The sequence below is a fragment of the Crinia signifera genome, chromosome 5 (genome assembly GCF_055691185.1).
Source record: "Crinia signifera chromosome 5, ASM5569118v1, whole genome shotgun sequence".
NCBI classification, from domain to species: Eukaryota; Metazoa; Chordata; class Amphibia; order Anura; family Myobatrachidae; genus Crinia; species Crinia signifera.
The window spans coordinates 303,990,097-304,007,180 of record NC_139221.1 but is presented as its reverse complement, the minus strand read 5'-3'; the positions used below and the strand labels follow the sequence as shown (position 1 = coordinate 304,007,180).

Here is a 17,084-nt window from a genome sequence, read left to right as displayed (position 1 = left end):
CTTTGTACATGGAGTGTACTTTCTTTGCTTACAGGTGCTGCCTTGGCTTGTACTACTACACACATCTGCAGCAGTCACTAAAGACTGAACCAAATACCCAGATACTGACGTTTCTGAATTCATTCTTATTCCAGTGATGTCACCGACTACTAACAGTATTCATAGAGGCAGGTTTCCATTACACTGATAACATGTAGTATCTAATGGATATTGCTTTAGCACACAATGGGGTATATGTATGAGCCGGAGAGGCGGCGGCGTTACCTCGCCTGTAGTTTGCAAACAGAAACAATTAATTTCTGCTTAAAATTTCCGGGCACCAAAACCCTGCAACATCTTTCAGGCTATTGCCTACATAGAGGGACCGATTCAGACCAGCTCAAAGTGGGACGAATTCTGCCCATATACATATATGCGCAATGTGCCAACCCCGGGAGTGGACGACTTCTGCAAGTTTCACGCTCGTCAGGCCTTTGCAGAATGCTGGGCGAGCATGGGTCGGAAGCAGTGGGACGCCCAGAGTTTTATGCCCGTGCCCAGAAGAACGCTGGACGTACCATGATGTTCCCCTTTTTAGCCATCTCTGTCTAGGATAAAAGTACAGACTTACTTTTATCCACAAACGGAAAATAAATAATTTGGTGGTGTGCGATGGCATGTGATGGATGTGTAAGCGTATATATGGCAGTTTGAACAGACGAAAGCAGAACACATAAAATAAAGAGACCACATACCTGGTAGCTGTGTTCGTGGTTCTTAAACCTTGTGTAATAGTGCATAAACCTGTCCAATTCCTGGAACTGTTTGTGTTTCTTCTCCGCCTGAACAAGAAACAAATCAAGAGGGGAATCTAATGCATCTCTCTCTACAAATAACGGGGAGCGATTATCTATGGCTATCAGAGGTTGCAGATCTCAACGGACATAAGAAAAAGTTGTACGCTCCAAGACTACTAATAAAGGGGGTGATTGGAGTAGACCCCCCCCCCCCTCCCCCTTCACAATATAAATTATACCTCCCATGACCGTTCCTTTGGAAACCACTACCTTACAGGAGCCACCAGAGTGCGCTGTTTCGGAGCAGGGATAACAGGCAGCTCTCGTTCTATAGGTACCAGCCAAGGAACTGAAACTCATACAACACCAAATACTGTTCACTATTAGATTAGAGGTCCCACATTTTTGAACCAGAGGAGGAAGTTGGGATTTTTTCCCTCCCATTTACTTTTAGCCAGACCAGTGGTATCAAACTCATGGCCCTCCATCTGTTGTGGAACTACACATCCCAGCATGCCCTTCCACAGTTTTAGCAATCCATTATATAAAATCTAAGGCAGGGCATGCTGGAACGTGTAGTTCCACAGCAGCTGGAAGGGCCATGAGTTCGACAACCCCACGTTTTGCTGTTAGGGCATGTGTAGCCCCAGCGGGTTGCGTACCCCTGAGCTACAACATCTCCCTGTTGCAGAAATTGATCCCAAGTGCTATCTGGATTATATAATACTTGAATTCTTATTTTAGTAGCTGGAGAAATAGACATGGTTTCAAAAACACTTCTCCCCCCCACTCCTAGCCCCTGGACTTTCTGGGCAACTTTATATCTATCCCACTTTTGCTGGTGGATTATTAGGGCTGTCGGCAGGTCTGTGAAGCAGCAAACAGAGCTCCCAGTGGTTGAGTCCAGATGATTAAAGTCTATTTATGTCCAGTAATTTCCCTGTGCACACTAGAGGCGCTGGCTGTCTACCGTCCTCATTACACATCTGGCGCAACAGAAATAACATTGCCTAGCGGAGGCAGCAGACAATAGCCTGGTGACCGTAATGTGCCAGATTACCAGCCTGACACAGAAAGGGCAGAGCAGCCATGCAAGTAATTGCTGACGGTCCAGGCTCAGTGTTGGCTGCCGGACTTACAATATGTGTGAAGTTGCTTTTGGAATTCATGTTAAAATCTATTTTCTGAGCAGCAAAACAGCAAAGGCCGGGGGGGGGGTTGCGAGATCCGTATGTTCTGCGTGTGTGTGCTGTATGAAAGGTATGCACTGAGGATTTCACTGGAGCTACCCAGCGCAGATACACTGAGGATCCCCCTGCACAATAGGCCTAATAGAGGTCTGCGGATGCACAAGGATAACAATACACAGGGTATATTTGTAATCACAGTTCCGTGCCTTGTGCTCTAAGGAAGTGGTTTTTAAACTCTGCGGCAGATGTATGAAGCAGTGATAAGGGAGGAGAAGTGAGCTAGAGGAGAAGAGGCCCATGGCAACCAATCAGCACTGAAGTAACATCTATAATTTGCATAATATAAATGCAGAGCAGTGGATTGGTTGACATGCGCCACGTCTCCTCTGGCTCACTTCTCCGCCCTTATCACTGCTTCATACATCTACCCCTGTGTCCTCAGGATCCCACACAGGTCATATTTTCCATGTCACCTAGCTGGGCAAAAGAGTATTACCATATTTAAAATCCATAGATGACCTTGAACAAAAACAGTGTGGAGGTCCTGAGGACAGCGTTTGAGAACCACCTCTCTAAAGGGAACGTTCTGTGGGCCCATCCAACCGGAGATACAACCACCAGTGTATGCGTACAGGCCCCCCCTCCCCCTGGCAAACATCTGACTGGCATGGTACTTATTCTTCACTGGCTCCCCTCACTTACTTTCTGAACCGCTTTAGGTCAACATGAGTTTTTCATTCTATTTTTGGTGTCAAGATCGGCATCTGAGCACCCCCAATTAGTGCACCACATTGTCTAATGGATGGTAAAGTATGAAAAAGTCCAAATAACGAAGAAGAAAAAAAAGTGAAACCCCATGCCATGTGACCTATTGCTTATGTCCACCTTTAAACCATGTCAGCCATATGTATGTTGACGCAGTTTGTCAGCCAACCAGATACCGTACTAGAGACATCCTAGAGATTCATATACTATGGACAGAAACAATAAAATAAGAATGTTTGGCTGTATTTTCCATCCTATACCGTAATACCACAATATAAGCTCCTCCTAATGAGCTGTAATGCAGAATCCGGCCACTAGCTGGCTCTCACCTCAACCGTCATTTCTTTTGACTGCTCCTCCACCTGATTGATGACCTCATAGCGTGTGCAGCGGTAATAGCCACCGGTGGAGGAGCTGTGCTTCTTCCACTCCTCCAGGCAAATCCAGCAGAAGTCGTACTTGCACTGGAAGAAAGAAAATAAGGGTTTTACCAAAATCTCTCTGCTGCTGCGGACCAGAGGACGCTTCCCCCTCCCCAGGTCAGTATTCTGATCACACGTATGGGCATTCTGCATGTAACACTCAGGGCAGTTATGGGGTGAGAGGGTATAGTAAGTCACAGCCGATGAGGAACCGCCCTTACAATTAACCCTGTATGGGTGTATGACCGCCAATCACAGAATGAGGGAACACTCTCACCGCACATCGCTTACCTTGGCACACTGCATGTGGTTACAGCCCTCATTCTTCTGGATAGGAGACTTGCAGTTGGCGCACGGCTTCGAGTTCGTTAATAACCACAGGCAATTAGCGGCGTCCTCGAAAGCCACACTCACTCCGACAACTAGAAACCAGGGCAGAATAAACAGTTAGAATTTAAAGGGGTGTATATGCTGTTGCTAGCAATGTGCCACCAGATTCCACCACGGTGAACTTTGGTTCATATACAGGAATTGCGTTTGCACCCCAAACAGTTACAGGAGTCTCTTGTAACTTCCTCTATGTTTAGATTTCTAGACCCTGTGCTGAAATACTCAGTGCTGCTGTTTTTATTGTAATACTCATTGGCTACAGTTAGCTCTAACTTGACTCATTTACCCACATTCCCAGGGGTGAAGATGTAATATCATGGGAGCCCTCCTCTTATCCAGAGACACCTACACATTGCCCAGTATATCTAATACCACGGGGGCCAAGGTGCCTGCTGCCATCACCGTACAATGGGCAATCACCCTTATTTACAGGCACAAAATGAATAAAACAATAGGACCCACCACAAGTAACCGACCCAAACTTACACATTGGCTGAGGCCATAGAAAACGAACATATTAGAACTTGTCTGTAACAATATATCAGATGACACAGATCCAGGCATCATCAGCTAACCGGAAATATGGGCCATTTATGATCCGGCCATTTGGTCCATCTGGCCTGATCTGCTTTACTTGGCCGCAGAGCTGGCAATTGAGCACCTGTACAGAATGACTAGGGGGTACTTACGCTCTTCCGGCTTCATCTCGGACACCTTCTGCAGCCACTGCTTCCATGTTTGGCAGTCGCAGGGCTCATGTGCATCTCCCAGACACTCCCTGGAAGACAGAGAGAGCAATGTACAATTACTGTGTGATTGCTCCGGTTACCAAGCAGACCTCAGTATTCCAAGGCTTATGGGCAGGTGCATGTACGTTCTAGGCTATGCACCTGCTGAGAGACCATTGAGAGTCCACAGGTGAGCAGATGTGTAAGTAAACGCACCCGCTCGCAGGCTAGTGAGGGGATTCGTCAGCGCAGAAGGGGGGGGGGGCATTCGCTGGGGCAGCGTTTACCTGCGAATATACACATTCAGGCCCTAAGTGGTGAATTGACCAACTGGCATTTACGCTGCAAATTACGGTGTTTGCCGCTAATTACGCCGGTGACATTCTGGGCCGGATGCCGCCTCCCCCTCCACTCTGTACTGTGTGGTTGGAACATATACACAGTCCCCATACCGTATATTCTGGGATGGGTAATGCTGGCTTGTAGTCATCCAGCGCGACGGAGAGGCATTCCCCCAGCACATTCCCAACATACAATACCGCATCATGGCCCACTAATGGGGATGAGCCAGGCAGGTTATTATAGACTAAAACACACAGCCGGCTTACCAAAAGACCAGTGTACCGCACTCAGCCCATCATCAAATCTACGCTGTATTAGTGGACGTTCCGTCATAAGCCGGCAGGCCCTCTCCCTACCATCCATCTATCAGCTTTAGGGGGGTATTCAATTTGGGATCATGGCTGTCGATCCCCGCCGTTGCAGTCAGATCGACCACAGAATGACAGGCGGGATTCAACGTCTCCCCTGCCGCTGAGCACAAAGGGGGCGTGGAATGTCGATCTGCAGCCCGGACAACAACAATCCACGGCCGGTATCGGCAAAACGGGCACGACAGCTTCTGAAGTCGGGCCCATTCTGCCGTGATCCCTTATCAATGCTATCGTGAATTGTATAGGGAGCCGCCGCTATTTCCCATGTCGGAAATAGCGGCAGCAGATTGAATACCCCCCTATAGCTACATAAAAATGGCACTGAGATATGCGGATCAGTGACTCAGTGTTCATCTTCTACGGTACATGTGAAAATGCTGCAAATGGATCAATCTACAAATTCCAGCCCTGACAATACTGGTGACTGTCTGAGGAATAAAGAAACTGCTACAAATTTCCAATACGTAAAAACCTTATCCAACAGGAGGTCGGGCACAGCGCTCAATTTTAGACAACAACAACAACAACTATAAACGCAGTCGGAATAGTGCCAATTGTGTATATGTCCATTTGTGACATTTATTTTAAGTGTTTTTTATTAATGCATATGAAAATTGATTAAATATTAACAATTCTTTGACAAAATTGTACTCTGTTATTATTTATACATTTCCGATTTATACACTAAAGCACACTGCTCATCCTTAGCATCTGGTGCAGAGGTGACGTGTGTTTTATTCTATTCTCATTCTGCGGTTTCATTTACATTGTCAATAGCAATTAACCTGTAGCCCCAACCAATCCCAGTATAACATCTGTATTCCATTCCATCACCGCCACCACCTATTTATCAGAGTCAATGCTAAAGATGTGACACCAGCACCAGTCATCAGAGACAGTAGCAGATCCCAAGATCATTGGTGCATAACAGGCGGTATGCAAGAGCCGTACAGACCTAGGGAGCCCCCAGCCCGGTCACTGCTTCCCCAGAACCACCTGTAACTGTCCTGCATTGTACGGGGTCTCTATATAGCCCCTCTTGGCACACCATGGCCCTCGCGACTTAAACCCACCTTACCCACAATGTTTATAGAGAGAGGACTCAATAAACAGGAAATCCTTCTTTTAACCCTTTCAGGTCCCACGTCTAGTCAGGCTCAACAGCCCTAGCGCTAGCAGCAGATCCACTGGTGAGCCGCTTTAAACTAAGAACATTAACACCCTTCAACATTCAATGTAGACCATTACAATTAATTAAAAAGTTGGACTGCAATGGGTTAAACATCGATTTGGAAGCGCAGTTAGCCGATCATGTGACCCCGGTTACTTTCTTGTCCTGCTTTAGCCTCAGGTAACCCAGTGATAAATTATTCACTTTGTTTCTGTCACACAGACGTTCCAGGTCCTCGTATGACACCGCACAGTGCAGCGAGGACACACGCTCTCAGCATGCTGTAGGTCTGTTTAGCACAATACAATACGGACAGAATCAGAAGCAGACTTGGCTTTGTCGCCTGCATCCTATCCCTGGTACAGTAACATCACCTGAAGTTATCGACTTCAAGCCACCTGAGGCCTGTTGGGAATCTACCGAATGCAGCTTCCTGCGATGTCTGCCGTGTCACGTCTCCGATTTCCTTTGCATTATAAATGATGTACAAGCTAATAGTGGGCTGTGGGAAAAGTGGACGTCTACGGGACTCGTGACCACAAAAGGACGGCTGTTATTTCATGATGAACTATGAGAGGCGGAATGCTGCGCTCAATCCGTACCGCTGGGCAAGAAAGCAAAGAACAGTACGAATCTCTGAAGCATAATCTTCTTCTCCATTTTCCAAATGATCAACCTAACCAGAGCAAGCGGACGGCAGACCAGGAATGTCGGGGAAGCTGCTGATATTTTGTTTATTACTTTTGTAAATCTACATATGTAAAAGCCAAATCCCGCTGACTGACTCCCATCACCAAATCTCCGGAACCACGAGGACTGGGAACTTGAAATTTGGGCAGTAGCTTTCTTTTGTGATGTAGGCACCCACTAAGAAGGGATTTTTCTAAATTTTACCCCTAACGTGTTATTTTTTTTATCTCTTAATCCAGATGATATTTAGATTCGGTTATAGCATCCAAACGTTACCAAATGAAGGCTTAAATGTATTTCAACATTTTTTTTTTTAAATTCCACTCCAAAGACAATGAAAAGGGGTAAAATTGTATTACAGGTTGAGTATCCCGTATCCAAAATGCTCGGGACCAGGAGAATTTTGGATAACGGATTATTCCGTATTTCGGAATATTTTAATATTTCAATGATGTATTTTGAAGTATCTTGCATGTATGCTGTATAAACACATAATATACACACAAATATATTTTATTACCACATAAAATACACACAAATATATTTTAATTGTTCAAAAAACAAGGTTTCAAAACGTGAAACAAAATGTGTGTACTATCTCAGCACTGAATTTGAATGCCAAGCAATCATTGTCTTGCACATATATAGTGCCAGTTACATATCATCTCCCCAGTGATGCTGTTACAAATGTCCCCAGTGAGTTTTTAGCAAAAAAAAATCTTTTTTTCACTTTCTGGAATGTCCGTATTTCGGAATAATTCGGATAACGGATACTCGGATACGGGATACTCGACCTGTATATTATTTTCTCCCCTTACTGCCAGTTAACCGGACCGATTATCCCGGGCGAATAAACTGAAGCTGGAGCAACAAGGGTACATTTTTAGCAGCATAGAAGTCTTAAAACAAAAGTTTTTTACGGACAGATTCCGTGTGGTGGAGGAAACCAACCATTACCCTGTAGAGGTTTCTGCATACTCTGCTCTCCCAAGCACAATCAGACTCCCCCTCAGTCTCCAAACCTACATGCGTTCCCTGAAAACGCACCTCTTCGGGCAAGCGTATCAAATTCCAGAATCAGCCACATAACCTTCATATACCGTTCCTATCTAATCACATCCCCACTGTACAGTCCACACATATCCACTCTTTCTTTTTCACATTTTCCATCCTCCTGACCCCTGGCCAAACTGCTGGGTCACTGTATCTTAAAACACACCAGGAACCTTTGCATTCTGGTGGAATTAATGCAATAAAGAACACAGGATCTATCCTTATGTATCAATGCCTATTTCCCTATAGATTGTAAGCTTGCGATCAGGGCCCTCCTGCCTTTGACTGTAAATACCCAGTTTGTTGTATCACTGTCTGTCTCCTATTGTAAAGCGCAACATAGGAAACTTAAATAAATAATAATAAATTCAGTTGTGACGTATGGGTATTCAGCTAGTGTTTACATATATTCCTGCATTGTAATGTAAAACGTCATTAGCTGGTCTCAGCCAATGATATACAACAGCCAGATTCGCATATTACATAAACTTGCACCAAAGAGCCCGGAAACTGTACCCACCAGCAGAAGAGGTGCCCTTTTCCACAGTCCACGGCTGGGGAACGTAGCAACGGGAAACTCAGAGTGTCAGACCCAGAAGTATTGGTTCCTTGTTTCTTCAGTCGCACGGCTCTCTCGCAGGCTGGAGTTGGGCACCATCGGATCGCAGTGTTGTTTTCGACAAATGCCTGGGATTCAATACACCAGTCACAAAACAGACTAAATGGAAAACAAAAATCCCAAGAGACAATAACAACTGGTAGGAGGCACCGGAGGCCGTCTGGACGGAAAATAAAACACCCGGCAGAGATCCATCATTTCAGATGTAGCCAAGCAGAAAATGAAAGTATAAATGGCTAGAACAGAAAACACGCTGCCTAGGGTCTTACATAAACGGGGCTCGCTTGTTTATTCTAGCGGCTTAACACTAAAGGTGCGGAGCAATGCTGGAAGCGGTCAGACATCGTTCACAAGTGTATCAAATCAAACAATTTGATACACTTCGCAAAAAAGATTGGTCTATGATATTCCTGCATGCATGGTAGATCATAGACCAGGCATTCCCAACCACGGTCCTCAAGGCACACCAACAGTGCAGGTTTTAGTGATATCCAGGCTTGAGCACAGGTGACTTAATTAGTATCTGAGGGATTCTGATTAAACCATCTGTGCTGAAGCCTGGATATCACTAAAACCTGCACTGTAGGTGTGCCTTGAGGACCGTGGTTGGGAATGCCTGTCATAGACCATCGTTAACGATGCACGGAACGATTTGAACGATTGATCGGGAACGCCCCCATTGCCCTTCAAATCCTTCCGTGTGTAAGCACTTTAACATACAATAATAGAATACTGCCATGAAGTCAAAAAACGGAAGCAGCCACTACTGTAAGTCTATTTAGAGGAGTCTTATCTGGATAATCCAACTATTTGCAGGGCTATTTTTCAGCAGGCTCCAGCAGGAACTGAGGCCCTTATTCTAGTTCATTTTTTCTGACAAAATATTTCTTAGATGGACAAAACCATGTGCACTGCAGGTGAGGCAGGTGTAAAACCCCACCCAAATCTAATTATCTCTGCACAAGTAACACCTGCCTCACCTGCAGTGCACATGGTTTTGTCCATCTAAGTAATATTTTGTCAGAAAGAGTGAACTAGAATAAGGGCCACAGTTCCTGCTGGAGCCTGCTGAAAAATAGCCCTGACTATTTGTGATGTGGCAGCTCACAGATTGGGCCGGGGGTTACAGCACAACCCTAAGGCGTGGTGAAGTAACCCATTGCGACGCTCTGCCTGCGATGTGCCGCCTCTGCCAGCGTTTCCGCACTACTTCTCTTTGCAGTATGGTTCTGTAAGGGTGGATGGGGACAGTCTGTAGAGGAGAGGTTACCATTATTCCACACAGATCTTGAACTCCTGTGCACTAAATAGTCGTCATAACATAGGTACACATGCAAATCTCAGATGGGGTGACTGCTAACTGCTTCCCCCCTCCCTACATAATCTGGTCGCCAGGCAGCAAAATCTAGGGGTCCATATCAAGGATTTGTTGAACCCAGTTATATATTTAATGGTCTTAAAAAATGTTTGTTTTTTTCCCCCCCTTTCACCAAAGAACCATATGGATTTGCATATACATTTAGCACAATCCCCCTATGCAGAGACAGTGGCAAGGCACCAATAACCCACCTTTATGTCAAACTGAAGATACCGCTTGTCCATCTCCTTGGAGACCACGCTCTCTATAACCTCCACGGGAACCAGCTGAAAACAGTCGTAGGCCGGGCAGAATATGTTATGGGCTTCTCCTTCCTGGATTTTAAGGTTTAGAAACCTTAATAGAAAAAAAAAAAAATCTATTTAATGTAAATATTCTTTGTTTACCTATCACACCCACAGGAATACACATTACAGGATAGAACAGCATGCAGAGGGGTAATTGTTATTTCAGAGACAGAACAATCACAAATAATGTAATTTAATAAGTTCATTTATTATGTGCATTCATAATACAGGTCGGGCATCCCGTATCCGAATTATTCCAAAAACCGTGTTTTTTTGGAATAATTCAAATTTTTAATTTTTTTTTTGTCCCCTCCCTAACCCTCTTTTAATACTTACCAAGTCCTCCGGCGTCCACGGCAGGCCTTCAGCATCCTCTCCGGCGTCTCCAGCGGTCCCAGGAGTGCTTTGCGCGCCTGGGAACTTGCGCAAAGCACTCCTGGGACCGCTGGAGACGCCGGAGACTGTGCTGGTGGCCTGCTGTGGACGCCGGAGGACTCCATGGACGCCGTGGGACCATCGGGGACCCACCAGGGGCAGGTAAGTATGACAAAAATAAAAATTATTCCAAAAACCGAAATATTCCCTTATCCGGAATGCTCGTGGTCCCGAGCATTTCGGATAAGGGATACTCAACCTGTACAACCTTCCGTCAAACCTACTGAGCACACACTGGGCAATATAATGAACGATTGCCCTCATTTTGGCCCTTCTGATAGACCTTGTACATACTAATTAAAAGCACTAAATAGCAGCTTCTGTAATGTACTTTCACTTTGAGCTGTGACCGTTTTTAGCCCACACCCCACTCTCCACCCCACCCCCAGTCCCTATCTGCTCCTACCTCCAAACTCTGCCTTCACAGCTCCCTCTCTCCATATCAAGCCATTTTTAAACAGATTAGGGATGATTCAAAATAATCAATGGTTTGTGACCGATGTCGAATACTTTTGCCATCGATGGGGGAAGAACCAGATGGTTTCTCTCCATCGATGGCACAGCAAAACCGATATTTTGCTTTTTTTTTTCCTCTCCAAAGTGCTGGGTCACAGATAAAACACGGAACAAAAAGCAATTGTACAGAACCCTTAGGAAGTGTGGCTGAGACGGTCATTTTGCTCATGACGCATTGGTACATCAATAAGATGGAGAAAGCGATAAAGCAGAGAGATAAATTAACAGCCAATCAGCTCCCTGCTGCCATGTCACAGGCCTAACCTGTCATGCACGGGTCAATGCTACGGTCACGTAGAAACAGGTCACATAAATATACACGCTGACAAAGGCCGTTCTGTGTGTTCCAACTTAAATCCTTTTGCCATCAAATATTCTATTATTTTCCTCTTCGGGAAGGTGGTTTTACTCGCTCATTGCTATACCGCAACCATGCCTCAGTACCTTGTCCTAAAATTACATTTTGTTTCTGCATGGCACTGAGAGATTTCCCTGGGGCTCAGAGCAGCAGCATTTCTCGTTCCTTGACCATGGCAGACATATGCAAGGCTTTCAAGTGTGGAAGGCAAATGTCATTTTCAATAAAGTTGCAATAAAGAGCTTATAAGCTCGGGGCTGACAAACTTGGTTAAGACCCAACAAGCGGCTGTGAGAAGACGGTTCGCTTACACGTCTATGACAGAGTTTATATTCGATTCCAAATAATTATCCGACGCTCTCCTACCTGCCAAGTAAATATAATATTTTCAAAGCAATGAATAATAACCAGCGTGCGAAGAATGATCCATTTTGTTTTTAGTAACTATGACGGTCTGTTAAATATTTACAGCATTCTAAATCAGAGGCATAACGTAACGAGGGAAAAATAAATGAAAAATGATGCACGGTAAATTAAACATTAGCTTAGAAGCTACATCTGAACCAAGAATAAAGCATACATGTGTGGGGCACAGAACATGGGTGACAAGGATTACAGTGCAGATGCTTTGTACACTATAGCAACAAGACAATCTGTTTCATTCACATTATTGTACCCTGGGTTACTGCACATCTGGCTGACTGGTTCAGGAAGCTGCAGATATGTCCGGCCGATTCGGACCGCTGCACATCTGCCTGGTTATTGCAAAACTGCCTGGGTAATATGGGCTACTGCACATCTGCCTGGTTATTGCAAAACTGCCTGGGTAATATGGGCTACTGTACATCTGCCTGGTTATTGCAAAACTGCCTGGGTAATATGGGCTACTGCACATCTGCCTGGTTACGGCAAAACTGCCTGGTCAATATGGGCTACTGCACATCTGCCTGGTTACGGCAAAACTGCCTGGTCAATATGGGCTAATGCACATCTGCCTGGTTACGGCAAAACTGCCTGGGTAATATGGGCTGCTGCACATCTGCCTGGTTATGGCAAAACTGCCTGGGTAATATGGGCTGCTGCACATCTGCCTGGTTATGGCAAAACTGCCTGGTCAATATGGGCTACTGCACATCTGCCTGGTTATGGCAAAATTGCCTGGGTAATATGGGCTGCTGCACATCAGCCTGGTTACTGCAAAACTGCCTGGGTAATATGGGCTACTGCACACCTGCCTGGTTACTGCAAAACTGCCTGGGTAATATGGGCTGCTGCACATCTGCCTGGTTACTGCAAAACTGCCTGGGTAATATGGGCTGCTGCACATCTGCCTGGTTACTGCAAAACTACACTTTATATTTTAGGTTAAAACCAACATCGCCACATTAACAATCAACCCACACAAGAAAAATAATTGCAAACTCCGAAGTTCTAATTATGACCTTTGCACCATGTTTGCTATGGAGGATTGCGAAGGTGATAAACAGAATAACAAATCTCTGATCTACATTGGAACCTCGATAACACAATGCAGAGCTGAATAGCTCATACTTGCCTACTACTGAAAACTGGAATCAGGGAGATTACAGTAAGATGCGCCGACAAGGGAAGGCGCTCCACCTATGGGTGTGTCTATGCATACACGCTTGTCGTGAGATTTCTATAGAACATTAGTAATAATATATTTTGGGAAGTTTTGCAAGTATTGATACTAACATTGCGGTCTGCAAAATACGGTTTCTCGTTGTAAAATATTATATATAAAATGCATCACTGAACCTCACACCAGCTCACATCTCCAAAGGGACAGTGAAAAATTTTGTTTGAATCGAGATCTACACTAGTAGTGTCAATTTTTAAGTACAGACCGCTGTCCGTGTGAATCTATACGGCTAAAAATCTGTGACAGGAAAGAAAAGACCCCGAAACACTACTGTAACCCACAACAGTGGAGTTTCATAACTAAGTGCGCCTCAAAGTCTATAGAGGATCTGGTGTGTCGACGTCCTGTTGGGATATACCCTACGCGAAAGAAACGTGAGAATTGTGTCAATAACATCTGCGAACCCCTGATGAAGTCCCTTGCATCGTTTGTTTGCTAATCTGAAAATTTCTGAAACACAACATTCAAGTTTTTATGGTCTGAAAAAACCACCTTAATTAAATGAGGAGAATGAAAAAGACTTTTTAAATAAATGTTTATTAAGTATTGGACTTAACTGTGATTTACTACCAATATAACTAAAGGCTACCATAGAACCAATTATTGAGAGTTCGAACAGGGGCGCCAACTTACAACTGCTATCCACATTCCCTTTCCCCCGTCCAACAGGGGTTCTTGTAAGTCCGGCAGCCGAGATTTAACCCCTTCATGACAGAGCCAGTTTGTGCCTTCATGACAGAGCCCTTTTTTTCAAATCTGACATGTCTCACTTAAGTGGGGATAACTTTTTTTTGCTTTTACTTATCCCAGTGATTTTGAGATTGTTTTCTCGTGACACATTGTACTTCAAGTTAGTGGTAAATTTTCGTCGATACAGTCTGTGTTTTTTTGTGAAAAATACCAAAATATCGTGAAAAAATGGAAAATTTAGCAATTTGCAAAATGTTAAATTTTCTGCTTGTGAGACAAATAATCATACCACTCAAAATAGTTAATAACTAACATAGACCATATGTCTACTTTATGTTTCCATCATTATTTCAACTTCCTTTTCATTTTTTTGGACACTAGGAGGCTTACAATATGAATAGCAAATTCTCAAATTTTCATGAAAATTTCAAACACTGATTTTTTTAGGGACCAGTTCAGTTCTGATGTGACTTTGAGGGACTTGTATGTGAGACACCCCCATAAATGATGCCATTTCAAAAACTGCACCCCTCACAGTATTCAAAACAGCATTTTGGAAGTTTGTTAACCCTTTAGGTGTTTCACAGGAATTAAAACAAAGTGTAGGTGAAATTTCAAAATTTCTTTTTTTTTGCAGAGTTTCAATTTTAATACATTTTTCTAACGAATACAGTAGATTTTACTAGAGAAATGTGACTAAAAATTGATTCCCCCAATTCTTTTGTTTTCAAAAATATCCTATATGTGGCCCTAGTGTGCACGTTGACCAAACCACAGGCTTCATAATAGAAGGAGCACCTACTTGATTTTGGAGCCTCCTTTTTATGAGATTTTTTTTTAGGCACCATGTAGGTTTCTAGGCACCATAAGTGCTAAAAGTTAGGAACCTCCCCCACAAGTCACCCCATTTTGCAATCTACACCCCTCAGGGAATTCATCTAGGGGTATAGTGTACATTTCAAACCCCCAGGGGTTTCACCAATTTTGGGACAACTGGGATGTGAAAATGGAAAATTACATTTTTTTACACAAACATGCAGTTCTGGCTCAAAAATTTTCATTTTCACAAGGAATGAAGGAGACAAAGCACCCCAAAATCTGTGCCCCAATTTCTCCCGAGTACGGCAATGCCTCACATGTGACCAAAAAATACCAGTTGGGTGCATGGCAGGACTTAGAAGGGAAGGAGTGATTTTTGGATTTTGCAGCTCAGATTCTGGTGGAATTTTGGTGGGTGCTATGTCGCATTAGCAAGACCCCCCAAGCAGCAATACAGTGGAACCCCCCCACAAGTCACCCCATTTTGCAAACTACACCCCTCAGGGAATTCATCTAGGGGTATAGTGTACATTTCAAACCCCCAGGGGTTTCACCAATTTTGGGACAACTGGGATGTGAAAATGGAAAATTACATTTTTTTACACAAACATGCAGTTCTGGCTCAAAAATTTTCATTTTCACAAGGAATGAAGGAGACAAAGCACCCCAAAATCTGTGCCCCAATTTCTCCCGAGTACGGCAATGCCTCACATGTGACCAAAAAATACCAGTTGGGTGCATGGCAGGACTTAGAAGGGAAGGAGTGATTTTTGGATTTTGCAGCTCAGATTCTGGTGGAATTTTGGTGGGTGCTATGTCGCATTAGCAAGACCCCCCAAGCAGCAATACAGTGGAACCCCCCCACAAGTCACCCCATTTTGCAAACTACACCCCTCAGGGAATTCATCTAGGGGTATAGTGTACATTTCAAACCCCCAGGGGTTTCACCAATTTTGGTACAACTGGGATGTGAAAATGGAAAATTACATTTTTTTACACAAACATGCAGTTCTGGCTCAAAATTTTTCATTTTCACAAGGAATGAAGGAGACAAAGCACCCCAAAATCTGTGCCCCAATTTCTCCCGAGTACGGCAATGCCTCACATGTGACCAAAAAATACCAGTTGGGTGCATGGCAGGACTCAGAAGGGAAGGAGTGATTTTTGGATTTTGCAGCAAAGATTTTGGTGGAATGAATGGTGGGTGCTATGTTGCATTAGCAAGACTCCCAAAGCACCAATACAGTGGAACCCCCCCACAAGTCACCCCATTTTGCAAAGTACACCCCTCAGGGAATTCATCTAGGGGTATAGTGTACATTTCAAACCCCCAGGGGTTTCACCAATTTTGGTACAACTGGGATGTGAAAATGGAAAATTACATTTTTTTACACAAACATGCAGTTCTGGCTCAAAATTTTTCATTTTCACAAGGAATGAAGGAGACAAAGCACCCCAAAATCTGTGCCCCAATTTCTCCCGAGTACGGCAATGCCTCACATGTGACCAAAAAATACCAGTTGGGTGCATGGCAGGACTTAGAAGGGAAGGAGTGATTTTTGGATTTTGCAGCTCAGATTCTGGTGGAATTTTGGTGGGTGCTATGTCGCATTAGCAAGACCCCCCAAGCACCAATACAGTGGAACCCCCCCACAAGTGACCCCATTTTGCAAACTACACCCCTCAGGGAATTCATCTAGGGGTATAGTGTACATTTCAAACCCCCAGGGGTTTCACCAATTTTGGGACAACTGGGATGTGAAAATGGAAAATTACATTTTTTTACACAAACATGCAGTTCTGGCTCAAAAATTTTCATTTTCACAAGGAATGAAGGAGACAAAGCACCCCAAAATCTGTGCCCCAATTTCTCCCGAGTACGGCAATGCCTCACATGTGACCAAAAAATACCAGTTGGGTGCATGGCAGGACTTAGAAGGGAAGGAGTGATTTTTGGATTTTGCAGCTCAGATTCTGGTGGAATTTTGGTGGGTGCTATGTCGCATTAGCAAGACCCCCCAAGCAGCAATACAGTGGAACCCCCCCACAAGTCACCCCATTTTGCAAACTACACCCCTCAGGGAATTCATCTAGGGGTATAGTGTACATTTCAAACCCCCAGGGGTTTCACCAATTTTGGGACAACTGGGATGTGAAAATGGAAAATTACATTTTTTTACACAAACATGCAGTTCTGGCTCAAAAATTTTCATTTTCACAAGGAATGAAGGAGACAAAGCACCCCAAAATCTGTGCCCCAATTTCTCCCGAGTACGGCAATGCCTCACATGTGACCAAAAAATACCAGTTGGGTGCATGGCAGGACTTAGAAGGGAAGGAGTGATTTTTGGATTTTGCAGCTCAGATTCTGGTGGAATTTTGGTGGGTGCTATGTCGCATTAGCAAGACCCCCCAAGCAGC

The 17,084-nt window shown here is 44.3% G+C and overlaps 1 protein-coding gene across 2 annotated transcripts in view; it reads right to left on the bottom strand.

Moving 5' to 3' along the window:
- Window positions 1–17,084, bottom strand: part of ANKIB1 (ankyrin repeat and IBR domain containing 1) — a 114,494-nt gene that overhangs the window by 10,527 nt on the left and 86,883 nt on the right. For both annotated transcript variants that reach the window (XM_083189425.1, XM_083189426.1), the window contains exons 8-13: window positions 10,087–10,231; window positions 8,419–8,585; window positions 4,233–4,321; window positions 3,445–3,575; window positions 3,061–3,195; window positions 735–821 (exon numbers count right to left, since the gene is read on the bottom strand). In XM_083189425.1, the coding sequence (XP_083045551.1) occupies window positions 735–821; window positions 3,061–3,195; window positions 3,445–3,575; window positions 4,233–4,321; window positions 8,419–8,585; window positions 10,087–10,231 (754 nt within the window). The remainder of the gene's footprint in view (window positions 1–734; window positions 822–3,060; window positions 3,196–3,444; window positions 3,576–4,232; window positions 4,322–8,418; window positions 8,586–10,086; window positions 10,232–17,084) is intronic.